We start from the raw sequence: 14,231 nt of genomic DNA, 5'->3' as shown, positions 1-14,231 counted from the left end.
TTCTTTGGGACATTTTGAATCAATTCCGATAAATAGAAATTAACAAATGCGATTCTGACGGGAAGTGATTCTAAGAATAGACATTCAGACGACCTTAAAGCCCCCCCTGACTGACTTTGTTACTTCAGGTCAAAGCAGAGACACACAAATGAAAAAATCCACCTGTTTGAAAGCATAGTGCAAAACACTTCACTAAGGAGATGTGGAGAAAATAATGCAAGCTGGCTTATCTGCAGCAGCGATCTGCTTCCAAGAACACTCAAACCACTTTGAGGAATGTCAGTGTAATTGAATTGGTAAGCACCCCGCAGGACTACAACAAATCAATGCCTTGTGGGAGGGTCACAAAGTTCCCTTTCTTTAGGTCTAAAAATAAACTCACCATCAATGTCAAGACTTGTTTACCTGAAGGAGATAGAATTCAACTTACACACAACTTTTCAGAATGAGGAAACAAATCAAAGAGCCCCCCCATCCCCATGCTACTTCCAGCTTTGCTTTAAAACCTACATTATGAAGAAGTATCCCAAGATGTTTCTATCCATATACACAATATTTGAGTTAAATATCAATACAAAGAAGTCTTTAACGGCATCTGTGGCAAGACAATCATACCACAAGCTTTTTCTCTAGAATAATTCAAAAGAGCAAAGACTGGTGTTTCTCTTAGTTTATTCAGCCTACATAGTCTTAAATACACAGGTCTCCCAGATGCATATGTGAGTTACTCACTTTTTTTTTTGTAAAGCAGGTGTACACTAGCAAATTCCCCTGTCATTACAGTACATTTGAAAAGATGCTTAATGAGGCTGAAAAATCCTTGACAGAGAGTAAGTCTTGTAATCGAGCAAGCAAGTTGTTTTGTGTTTTGTTGGCTTATATGCACTACATTCACATGCAGGATATGAAGGCAAAGGTTCAAGACCTGTCCAAGGCTATACTCTTTACTTTACAGAATTGTGTTTGTTCGCTCTAATGGAAGTATTACAGTCTGTGTTTACCTCCTAAGTCCTGAGAAACAAGACCACACAGATCCGGATAAAATCCCAAGCCTCTTACAAGCGCATACTTTCATTGCAGTATATAACGAGAACATTTCTTTCTTCTTCCTTGTTGAAAATGATTTGGAATATCTACTGACATGTAGGCTGTCATGCAAAAAGAGCTTAGCCTGAAACTGAAACCACTGCAAACTCACAATCTGTCAAATGTCTCGACCACCACAACAGAGAACAGTGTTAATGACTCTATTTTCACATCGCAAAGATCCATCAGGCAATTCTGAAAGCCCACCCTGCAATCTATGGCCAGAAGTAGAGGGGCTTGACAGCTTTTTGAAACCGCCACCGAATCACGGTCGACAGTAAGTCAGCATCCCACAGCGGGACAAGTAAACATACCACACATTGACACCACATGGATTACAGAGTCGCAGAGAGAGAGAGTCAGAGTCGTATGCCAAAGAGCATAACATCCTGCCTCGGATCCCAAGGAAGGGTTTTATTAAGAGCAACAAGTTCAAAGAGAAAGAAGGCTGTGAGCTATAGGATACTGAAGGAAAACAGGTGACTTACCCGATTTGCGCTTGGAGCCATAGTCCCTGAAGGAGAAGCAACACAAGAGGGACATAGTTAGTGGTCAGCAGACGCGCCCCCCCCCCCCCCCCTCCAGGTCAATAACAAAGCATGCAGTCACCGCATATTGATTCTAACACTCCTGAATGGGAAAAAAGAAAACAGCACTTGCTCCAAACACACATGCATGCAATTGGCTTTGGCAACGCTAAGAAATGCATGTGTTTTGAGGGAGAGGGAGAGAAACAGAGTGAAGGATGGGGAGAGAGAGGGAGGAATGACTTTGGCCGACTGCCCGTACTCCCCGCAACAGACACAAATTAGTCATGTGACTCCCAAAGCAGCACCACCATCCTCTTTCTATACTCCTTCTCTCCCTCCCTTCCTCGTCCCGTCAGAAAGAAGGCGACCTCTACCCACATTCAGAGAGAAGGAGGATCACTTTAAGATGCCCTGCTTAATGGATTCTAATGGGATTATGCCACAGGGCTAAGCTATGGATGGGGGGGGGGGGGGGGGGGTGACACAGAGTTTTAAGTGTGCTTATGTATGAGGTTTGCTGCGCTAGGCTTGTCCACCTTTGCCCTTGTCAATAGTGCCTTTCGGACTTGGAATTGTGTTAAAAAAAGATTGGCAAAGTGAGAGATCAAGGTGAAGATAGCTATTTATAGAAACGCAGACCTGACAATCTGTCCATCGTCACTCTGCAGCCTCCCTCCCATCCTTCCTCCCTTCCTTCCTGCTCTCTACTCTCTACTGCCTCTTGTACTATTCAAAATCATGTGTCTTTTTCTGTTTTCCCAAAGGGCTTTTCAAAACCTTCATCCAACCTTAATTTAGCCCTGTCATCCTCCTGCAGTACATTTGGAAAATTATAGAAACAGGCAGCAGCTGTGTAATAACACAAAAGCACAATTCTGTAATAAAGAGCAGAATCCAACAAGGAAGCATCTCTCTACTTTCGAAGTACATTATTCTGTTTAAAAATAAACACAACACAGGTTCTAATATCAACCCCCAGAGAGAGAGAGAGAAGTGCTTTATAGATGACTGATGGCAACATAACTGTAATTAGAAGAGGAGTACCAGATTGCTTGTGATGGCTGTTGCTTTATCTCTGGATAACAAAAGGATGTGTGTGAAGTCAGTAGGTGTAGAGGCAGGCGTGTTGGAGTGGATGACAAGTTTGAATTCATGCCCACAAAGAGGCATTGCATGTAATTGATCGTGGATGTCCTCTAAGATTCAGGGTCAACCACCCGGCTCTGAGAGTGTATGCTTGATTTGGGACAGTTGACCTAGCTTGTGAAACAGCTAATGAGGGACCTCTCCTCTTGTCAGGTATGATGCAGTGCAAATAGGCCTGGAAGATTATGCCGCAGTGCCAGGAGAGCAGAGAACAGCTTCGGAGCACGCATAGCCAGCAGTCAAGGTAGTGCCCTCTCACGGCATGAGGTTAATGAAAACCTCCTCTCGGCTCTTGCTGCGACCGCACTCCGGCTAATAACCCACATGAACGCAGGGAGACATTGTAAGCGCAGACAAACCAGACAAGCAGCAAAAAAGCGATGTCTCAGGATGCTTTAGTGTCACTGTGCTTTGCTCTTGCTCTTTCTCTGTCCCATCCCTTCATCCCCCCACCCCTGTGATCTGATGCATCTGTCTCTTTGTGACCGGCCACAGCCGATGAATAAAGCCTTTATACTGACCTCTCCACCAAGATCGCTCTGTGCTAGCAACCAGAATATGCTTCATTGTCACCAAAAGTGGGACACAGAGAGAGCGGGACTTGACCCTCGCCTCATCCCATCCATCTGTAGCAATGCGGGACGTCATGACCTCTAATACACAATAAATGGACAGCGTTCCATTCAATGGCCAATATCTTTTAAATGAGAGGCAACTGCAGAGTGCCTGGATGTTTCTTAGTGGAAAGTATGCTGTGGACAGACCGAGCCTCAGATATGGCAGGATATCTGCCAGGATGTTTGTCCTTTTTGCTCCAGGCTTGCCACAGTGAAGTTAACGATGCTGATTTCCACTGTTCAAGCACACAGGAATGTTTAAGATTTCCAAGCGATGCTAACCGCCGTGTTCACTTTGTCATTTACCCGGTACATTTCTCTTTAGGGCTGTCTCCTTGAGGTTGATGATTCCAATCAGAAGTCTTGACCACAATAATCGAATCTAAAGACCCTAATCAATCTAGATTTGATCAGTCAACTGATTGTCCTTTGGATTTTTTAGGATTTTTTTCATGTCCATAGAGCCATGCCAGATCAAAAGCATGACGGGTTCGCATACTTGTAAAAACTGAATCTCAAAATAGCCCTTCAGTGGTAATCGTTAATGTCTAGGAGTCGAAATATCCACAGCTGGTGTTTTGGTTGGTGCGCTTGATCGTCAGAGGATGTGAGCTGAGCTGCAAATTTGAAGGGTTGCTCGGTTTTGGCTTGCCTTCAGTGTTAATCATTTGCAAGGTTGTAATTGGTGACCAAAAAATAACAAAATCAGTCTTCTCCTCTCTAAAAGTATGTTTCATGACAAATGCCAGAATCTCTTTAAAGCTCTTGTTGGGGGCTTTGGGGGTCTGCAAGCTGAGTCGTCAAAACTTTAGCTCAGTAGCTGGCTTAAATCCTTCACATAGGTCATTTATATAGTAAGTCTAAAGGATGGCGATGTGAGAAATGGAAGTACTTGAGGAAGACTCTGATAAGTAAATGTGTGTCTAAAAGGTTGAATCGTGAGACTCCTGTAGGCTTTGGAGTTTGATGTAGCGCTAAACTGAAAAAAAGGTAACTCCTATGGCTTAATGGGGCATGATGGATTCAAGTCAACTGGTGAAAAAGCATCTGCCATAGCAACCAGCAAAATCATCAGCTAGCCCAATTTTCCACATTAAAAAATGTGATCTCTATTATTTAAAAATCCAGTCTTTCCTTTCTATTTCTCTTCTTTATATTTGTAGTATCGCTTATACAAAAATGGTTGAAAACTTGTGTTAGTAAATGGAAAAGCCTGTAATGAGTATAGCCTTTGTAAATGACAGTTAAACCAAAGAGCACGTGGCCTTATGAAGGACTGCCCCGTCTTCAGCCCATGCTACAAATGTTCTGATATGCATGCCGGCTGACTGCTGGGTTAATTGAACAGGCCAACGGTAAACGATCCACACAGGGTGACAACACAACGGTGTGAGACCTGGAAATGGCTGGGTGTAACTTAGCAAGGAGGTGAGGTGAGGACAGGGGGCCAATGAATGCGTTTTGTTTAGTGGAAAACAGCGGCGGCATGAAAAGTACTTTGCTGTAGCAACACTCCCAGGGAGCCTGTTAAGCTATTCATGCTGTGCTTGGTTTGAAAGGCAAACACGACCTCGAAGCTCTATAAACAACTTCCAATCAAGAGAGAGGCAGGGGCGTAAGCAGTTTCTGGTCCAGCTCTATACGTCTGACAAAAAAAAACACTCATTACTCAAGAAGATGCTGTGCTGTACTCGACTGTCCGGGGTTAATTGTTTTTAATGTCTAATCAGATGCAGCTTCAGAACATACAGATGTTGAAACCTTCTGTTAATCCTGACCAATACAGTGATAGCTAATTGGATCAATAGCATGTGCTTTTACTGTTGTAAAGGAAAGCAGGTCAAAGTAAAAGGTTGGCTCGTATCACGTGTGGGTGGTTGTTGGCATTAAGCATGCACAATGGGCTTTAGCAGAACATGCCTGAATGCCTTCGAAGCATTAGCCCACTAAAAGAGCTCTGGAGGGAAATATTAGTCAACATGCAGGCACATTAGGCATGCTAGAAAGTAGCAGGTAATTACAGAAGCCCCTATTTAGCAGCCCAATTAACCTGGTTTGAGGAAGAGGAGGCATTATTTCGATAATAAAGTAAACGTGAGAAGGCTTGTTAGCAAGGTGGCTAATATTTAAAATTATATAAGGACATGCCACAGGGAGTCTGGCCTTTATTTTTTGGCTTTATCTAAGGTTTTGGAGGCATCTGCAAAGCATTAGGACACAAAGGAGGAGCATGGTAGGGCAACACTGTGAGTGAGGGTTGGAGGTCTGAGGAGGGAATACAGAAACACAGGGTCCAGTTCTCTGTGCAGTGACCCGAATCCTTGAGGCTGAAATCAAACTCTTCCCTCGAGGGCTGAGCAACCAGGCTCCGGCTGCTAACTCTTTCCCCACGTCTCCTCAAGGTATGGAGAGGAGGAAGCGAAGGGTGAAAGGGGACGTGAAGAATACATACTGCAGTGGTGGAGAAAAGTGGTGGTGCTTTATGTGGCTAGGTGGGGATTTCAAGGTCTTATTTTCTTGTCTTTTTTTTTTTTGCTGCCAGATGCAACACCGGTGCTGCTGATAGTTTGTTTTTGCACAGGAGTTCTTGAGATCTTACAATTTAGCAGTATACTTCTAGCATTATATCACAGTGAAGAAAAAGGTTTGCTGGTTTTAATCTTTCAAATGAGACCAAGATCTATTTGAAGGAGCAATATGTGATATATCTACTGAATGAAACCCTTGAATGACCTTACTATATGATCAGACATTAAGGAAATCATGCTGTGTTGAAGTGCTGGCTTCTCTGACAACAATGCAGCAGCACAGTATGTGCTAAGTTTTCATTCCAGTCTGTATTTGCTTTGACCAGAGAAGGAAGCGGTTTTAAGGGACCCCCCACACAGCTAAATTGGACGCCCCTCGGTTTTTGCCAGGCGGGTGTTGCAGAGATGGAAGTGTGAAAGCCAACTGGTATAGACATAACTGATTATACCCGACATTAAAAGCTTTTTTTTCTCATCAGTTCCACAACCAGAAATGAGGTAAAATAGAATAAATATTGGTGATGCTTTTGAAAAAAATGATGGGAGTTAAAACGCAGAAAGGTTTACAAGACTAATGCAGAGCTAAACACTGAAGCTTCCATGTCCGGGACATGGGCAACCTGCATGCACATCGACTCTAGTGAGGACAGGGCGAGTGGAGACAGCGCTTACTAATGTTTAGAATTTGGACTGCAGTACCAAATTTTAAACTTTACGTGTCAGAGATTTATTTATTTATTTTTAAGATTTATTTTTGGGCTTTTTTCTGCCTTTAATGGAGAGATAGGAAAGTGGATAGAGTTGGAAATCAAGGAGAGAGAGAGAGTGGGGGAATGACTTGCGGGAAAGACGACACAGGTGGGATTCGATCCTGGGACCGCCCACTTGGAGGACCACAGCCTCCATACATGGGGCGCGCACACAAACCACTGCACCACCAGCACCCCTGTGTCAGAGTTAAATATTGATCCTTTAATAACTGTCTCTTTTGCAGAGTGTTCAGACACTTGGTTTAAAAATGGTACGAAAATATTTAAGCATGCATTGTTGCTGACAATGCTGCTAAGTTAAAATTGTTGTGATTCTGACCACAGGAATGTTTTGGTAAAGTTTATGAAGTGACTAAAGGTGCCTCTATGTGTTGGGTTTGTGGGTCTAAATCTACCAAGGCATGTGCGCTGAACCACACACAACAACACGAGCAGATGGGCCGGTTGAATACACAAAGAACACACACACTCACAGACATTTTGTCACACTTTTCATCACATTCTGACGTTTGGTCACGGTGTGTTCACTGACTACAGCTCCATGAAGCAGGAGCACTTTCATGCACGTCTCATCAGCTCCAGAGTTGGAGGCTCTTGACATTGATTGTCAAGCACAAAACAGATGTGAGTCCTTCTGGTGAGGCAGGCCATGTGGTGGAAGGGTCAGCAGGGCCAGCCTCCGAGATCAGCTGACTACAGGACGGCTAGTCAAGATATCTTTAACTGTTTGCTAATTTATGGACATGTATACAGTAGACTCGGATTGACTTTTCAAATACATTACTTCTGCTGTGTTCACAGAAATACCGTACCATACTGACGTTGTGATATTGGGTCTAAGGAACCACTCTCTTGACTAGCTGCTTTTGTCGAGTTGAATTCAGAATTGTATAAAAATGAAATACCTACATTTGGAGGTAAGCTGTTGAAAGGATTACCATGTTTTGACTGAGAGGAACTTTGTTTGTGCCTGTTTACACCTGTAGATGCATGCCAAGTTGTTATGAATGGACATGAGATATACAATTTTCAGATGTGTTTGTATGGATGGTAATCAGTTTTGTTAAGTTCTTAATGATTGTTTTGAAAAACACAGTTTGAAGAATGAAGTCACAGCAGTTTGTCTGCCACAATTAGACACACATGATAATAAGATGCAATTCATGGCTTTTTGTTTTCCACACTGCCTTGCTTCCCCCTCTTTCCTGGCTGGTGTGAGATTGGAGCGCAGCTGAACAGGGATTACGTTGGCTCTTGTGGTGAACAAAATGAGGTTGTTAGCAGTTTTAAGCCTCTTAAAGACAAACACTAGTTCTGATTAACTAGTGCATACTAAAGTTCAGTTGTACTCACAGTCAGGGAATAATAAGTGCTTCGGCCTGCCATTTGTTTTCTCACCTGCTGTCTGACTCTGACATTCCTGCATTATGACTTTTAAAAAAAATAATTGGTTCTAAAAGCTGGGAAAACTCAACATGTATAAAACTTTGGAGCAAAAGGAAAATCTCTTGTGAAAGAAAATCCCTGGACAAGTTGTAAAAAATTCAAAAGCTAAAAATAGTTCTGTGGATTATTCCAGATCGCACTGGGTCAATAAGGTTTCAGTTTCATGTTGTACCTTTTATCCAAGTATGAGAATGATTAGAATTGACAAAAAATAAACTGTAAATATTTTGATACCAACTCTCTTTTTTTTCTTTACAAAAAAATTAATAAAAGCTTAGAAAACTGCTGTTAAGGCAATTTATTTAGTCGTTAAGATTATATTAGTGGGATGACAGAAAGAGGGCTAATCAATGTGTTTAGCATACAGTAACTGCTGAAAGTTAATGACTCTCAAAGGCCCCCTGCTACACCGGCCTGCAGGACCAGTAAACAAACACTTCCTGGGATTACTGTTTTAGCCTCTCTCTCTCTGTGTCAACCTCCCTCCCATCACCCCTTCCCTTCACACCTCCAGTTTATTCCAGAGTGTCATCAAATCTTAGACCCCAGACCTAACCCTGTTAACCACAGGCCCACCTACTTTAAGCCCCTCAAGAGCCCTAGATTGCACCCCCCAGCCATCCCCTGTCTTTTAGCGCCGTGGAAAGACTAACACCCACTATGAGCATTAGCACTCCAGACGGGATTCAAGGAATCAACTGAGCTCAACACTCCTCTGTACACACAAGAGTTACTTATTGTAAACACATGGACAGTTAGAATAATGAACAAAAATGTTATTAGCATCTATTTTAAGAATAAAAGTACACAGAAGGTTTTAGGACCCTCATGCATAGAACACTGTTTTATTTCTGAGTTAGCTACTGTAAGCGAGTTGTCTGTCTACATAAGAGGACCTGTTAACACATGTTACCCTAAATGTTGTGCTGCATGTGGACAGTCATCACAAACATAGTATCACTATCATTTATTTTTTTAGTTGACTAAATGTGTAAAACACGGAAGCAAACATGCCTTTGAGTTCTTCCTATCTTTAAAATATTTGATTGTTATTGTATGTCCCCTTTTTAGTGTGTTATATTTCAGTGAGAAATTAAGACAAAGTCACTTTGCCATCCTGCTAGAACATTGACTTATGAGCTGAATCATTTAGAGATTAAAATAGATCGAGATAAGCTATAGCACTTTTTGAATTCTGCATTTCTTCTGTGCTTTGTTTATGTTCTGTGTTGCTTTGATAAACTCAACTTCAGACTAACTTCAGTACAAACACCAGCTAATATACATTACCAACAGTGACTTAACCATCTCACTGACCTGCAGCTGTTACACCTTCAGACCACACATCTCCAATTAAACCAACACTAAAACCTGTAGACTTACCTACCTTAATATTTTAGAACGTGTTCTGTCAACTAAGCTAACTCCCCTCCTCCTTTTCAGGCACCAAATAACAGAACATGTTCACTCTTCTCTCCACAGGTGGAAATGCCAACCTGACCTTGAGCCTGTTTTTTGATGTTATCCTCCACCTCCATGCACAAAAAGATGTCATTATTATCTCTTTGTTTATGTCACTCTTTGCTCAGAACCATTATGAACGTGACACAAAAGTCATGTGAAGCAAACACTGTGATTTCTTATGATAACAGTAAACACTTGTTTTTTTTTTCAGCAACATAAGCAGCAAAAGTCAGTTGAATCATAACAGATTCACAGCTATAGTGGGAGTAAGAATGTAAATCTCAAGTTTGATAGCTACAATAAGCTACTTGTCATATACTGAATAAGGCTGCAGCAGCTCAAGTCCAAAATGTTTCTCATCAAGCGAGGCTGCATTTAAGTGCTCAGGAATTCAGCCTTCCATTCATGAGAGAAAGAATGTTATTTCTTTCTTTATAAGGAGTAAAAACAGTCTCTCTTAAAATATGTGAATATCTGTGTCAGAGCTGGAAACACTTATGCCCCAAGACTCCACCTTCAGTCAGTTAACACAAACACATTATCACCCACTTATTCCTAATTAACCCAAAAAACACCAAATCTGTCTTCACCCCGCCAGCCCTGCTGCTTAGGGCCAGCTATGTCGCGAGCCCAAAGCTGACCAATCACACGAGTTCATGACTTATCCCGGTAATAATCTGATAATCTTGCAGCATCTCTCATTCTCAAGGCACGAGCCAAGGTCGATGCCTATTGATATTCATGGTGAGGGTTGTGAGGGGGGGCATGATGAATGATGATGACACCACCCCTTGTCTCGCTCTACGGCAGACTGTGGGGGGGCCCAGTGGACAATATTTTCATCACGCTCTGAAAAAGCGGTATGCGCATGTTAATGGAGAAATTTGTCAACGTTATTGTCTTGCAGAGGAAAGATAATGGCATTTAGGATGATAGTTATATGATCGCTTACACCACCACGAGCCCAAGACAGATAAAACAAATCACAGCCCACGTGCCATGCAAATTGACTTGATAAAAATGCTAACTAAGAGACAAAAAAAGAAAAGAAAAAAGTCTCAGAAAATGGGGAAACGAGGGGAGGCGAGGGGATGTCTAGGAGGCTTTGGATAGGCGAGGAATTCCATCCAGTGGAAATAGATCTCACACAGGAAGAGCAAGGGGGTTGGCGGGGGGGAAATAAATACTCAAGGAAAAGCTGAAAAAGGCTCAGAGAAATGCTTGAGAATCTGGTCAGACAGAGGAGACATTTATAGAAAGAGGGAAGCCCCGGGGAGGTTTTCTGAGTGGACAAGAGATTGGACCACAGGCTGACCTGGATACAGACACTTCCAGCTGTTTGTATTGTGAAGTACGCCACCATGTGGACGATGACTGGAGGGTAGAATAGCAGCTGGTGTTAACATCTGTGATTTCTCACTTTTGATGATGACGCTGATGAGATCTCTTTGCAAAGACAAAAGGCTGAAAAACGTACCATGAAACACAGCAGCTCCATTTGCAACATCGCAGGAAAGATCAGGACATTGTTGAAGGCTCTTCGACAGAACTTTGCTCTTGGATCTAGATCTACTTTGAGGAATAACTGAGTGAAAGAGATTCTCAATATAACCTTGTTGAAGCTTCAGTTTGATGCAAACAATTTGTATGAATGCTTAGAACATCATCTGAGTCAGAGACAGAACCTGTTAGCCTGCATCAACAGGTTATCGCTTCAGGCTGGTTACTAGTTTGAGCCAAACATGAGCAGAATTTGTCTACTCATCCCAAAAGATCCAAGACGAAAGAAGACATACATTCTTTTGTCTATTTTTTTTTTTTTTTTGCAGACTCATTCAATGTGGTATTTCCATGAGAACAAGAAGTCTATCATTACACCCCAAGTATTGTCTATGAAAGTACCAGAAGATTTCTGTGTGTTCTGGATAACAATAGAAGCTTTGCAAGAGCAAGATGGTGAATGGAATTACAATTCCTTCTGTTTTTATTTTTGTTTTGTTGTTGTTTAAATCTTAAGAGTATTTTAACTCCACTCAAAAAACAAATTCTCCTTCTCAGACGATGCAACAGTACAATGTGGAACAGTACAGAGATCCGGGGTTCAGTAGTGAGAACAGTCAGGAGGTCTCTTTTCCAGCAGTGTGTTGCTTTTCTCTCTTTTATGCATGAACAGCACTTCAAACAAGTTTGTATGCATTAGTATAATTTATAAATGTGGCCATTTTTTAAAGTGACACTGCCCAGCTCTAGACTAATTTTACCAAGCTATAGTGGAGAGAGAGTCACACATACTGTTACACTGAAACATCTCAGGAGACAGAAGAATCATGAATGACACCGTCTCAAAAAAAGATACCAACATAGGAAAAGGAAAAAAATGACATTTTTTTTTACATTCTACGATATCACTGTGTGACCTTTAAAACTTTAAGCTTGAACAATATCCATGAGCTGATATTATTGAGCTGATTGTTTCACAGAGCATATACTGCCGAAAGCAATGATTGGGGGTGATTATCGAGAGGGTGCCATCAAATCGTTTTTTTCTAACATACACTGCATTGTTTGGAATACTCTCTGCACTGTCTGCAGCTCATCAAGCAGGTGGTGGTCTGCACTGGCATCATGACAATTTATAGTAACATCAAATATTCTTCAATATAGTGACCTTCTTAAGAAAGCAGACTTCTGAGCACCATTACACAGTAACATGTGTGAAGAAAAGGTGTTCAAGCCACAGGTGAGGTCTGGTCAAGCTCAAAAAAAAATCACTCAATTAGATTCCAAATGAGTATTAGCTGAACTGTCCCATCCTAAGATGAATTGGTATTGGTCTTTATTGGCAGGGCTCCACTCACAACTCCTTGTGCAGGTCCAAAAACCCAAACTTTTTGGAACCACTCAGATAGAGGGAACAGTTCCCAGTTCCCATGTGTATGAATATGTCTTTAACATCTGTAACTGTGTTCACATAAACTACATGTTTTCACACATAAAAATGTCATGAAGCTTTTATAGAGTCTTTGATTTCAGGCTTCTTGCAAAGTGGGAGAGAAACATCCCATGTTTTTTTGAAAGTTTTTTACTCTGCAGGACATTTCATCACATCAAAAAGGAACAAAAAAAAAAAAAAAAAAGAGCAGAGATTTCCAGCTGACGGTCCAATCAAAATATATATTAAACATCAAGGGGCGCTCGGCTTCAAAAAGAAAGCAGCTGATTGCATGAGAGTGGCGTCAGCTTGGAGACTCGCTTCCTCCCACTGAGCTGCAGTGCTTTGCTCGACAGACAGGGGTCGCTATGATTTAAACACATGGCAAGAGGGAGAGGGGCTGGGAGATGAGATCAGGATCTGTGTTTGGATTGACGGGATAGATTCTTGTGCTGATCTAAGAGGCAGGTGGCTCCTATTCCCAATCACATCGTATAGTCTGAAAATTCAATCTAACGTTGTAGAGGAGGAGAGGTGATGTTGTTGTTAAATAAGAGTTTATGGATAGAGTATAAAAAATAAGACGTCACAGTTCGATCTGGTCATAAAAAGGTCAGATTGTGCACCTCGCTCTAATCTGAATGCCAATATATCGCATCCGCTCCCTTGTATATTGATCATTTTTTTCCAGTCTTCTGGTATATCTCTGTCAGAGATATCAGGGGGATGACGGGTGCACCGGTTGGCCTTGCACTCCTCTGCTTCTTGACCTCCTTGCCTCCCTTGGGAAACCTCCTCTATCCTCTTCATCCCCTTCCTCCTTTGACAGGAAGTGATGCAGTGGACATATTTCATCAAACCTGGTAGATTTACAGCCGTCCCCAGCTCGCTCTATCCGTCACCCTCATGTACAGTCTAGAGCCCTCCCAGGAGCTATTAGTGTTGCAAGAGAGCGAACCCTACACCTTGACAACACCCTGTGAGTAAGTGTGCGAAAAAAAGAGATCACAAGTGAGTCAGACGCCGCATCGGGTGGGTGGGAGGGTTAGGTAGGGTGAGTGAGTGCATGCCGTGTAAAGATGGTGCCGAGAGAGAAAATAGAGCCGAGACTGTAGAAAACAGACAGACAGACGCAAGGTGCACTGAAATAGCCTGGCAACAACAAGCGGGAGCAATTTAGTCTTGGAGGGAGGAAAAAAAAAATGCTCAGCTCTTCTCTTGCACAAACATTTTAAAAGATAATTGCAAGAAGTGTCTGAGATCGATGAGCGCTCACACATGAGAGCGCATACATGTCCACACACACACACACACACACACACACACACACACACACACACACACACACACACACACACACACACACACACACACACACACACACACACACACACACACACACACACACACACACACACACACACACACACACACACACACACGCGCAAAACCTCCCACAGGCTGCACGCTCTGTTGACCACTCCTCACAACTCTGACACACTTTAAGTGTTTAACCCCTTACATGCCAGTGCTGCACATTGTTGGTAGTGTGCTGTGTGGTCTCCAGCGAGTGCTATTGATCCTTATAGTTGGAGGAGAGGGAGAACCCTATCCATTATGTTCTGAGTGAGCCTGTCGCCTTTCTCCTGCTCACAGCAGATGGGGAGGAACGGACAGATGACAGGGAGCATAAAGATGGAGGAGGGGGGGCT

The 14,231-nt window shown here is 42.4% G+C and overlaps 1 protein-coding gene across 2 annotated transcripts in view; it reads right to left on the bottom strand.

Annotated features, from left to right (window-relative positions):
* The window catches only part of sh3pxd2aa (SH3 and PX domains 2Aa), a 126,881-nt gene that overhangs the window by 59,051 nt on the left and 53,599 nt on the right, over positions 1–14,231 (bottom strand). For both annotated transcript variants that reach the window (XM_065966599.1, XM_029278305.2), the window contains exon 6: positions 1,575–1,600. In XM_065966599.1, coding sequence (XP_065822671.1) covers positions 1,575–1,600 — 26 coding nt within the window. The remainder of the gene's footprint in view (positions 1–1,574; positions 1,601–14,231) is intronic.

Source organism: Labrus bergylta, chromosome 1, assembly GCF_963930695.1.
Source record: "Labrus bergylta chromosome 1, fLabBer1.1, whole genome shotgun sequence".
Classification (NCBI taxonomy): domain Eukaryota; kingdom Metazoa; phylum Chordata; class Actinopteri; order Labriformes; family Labridae; genus Labrus; species Labrus bergylta.
Note: the sequence above shows the minus strand (reverse complement) of the source record. Positions and strands in the feature narration are given on the sequence as shown.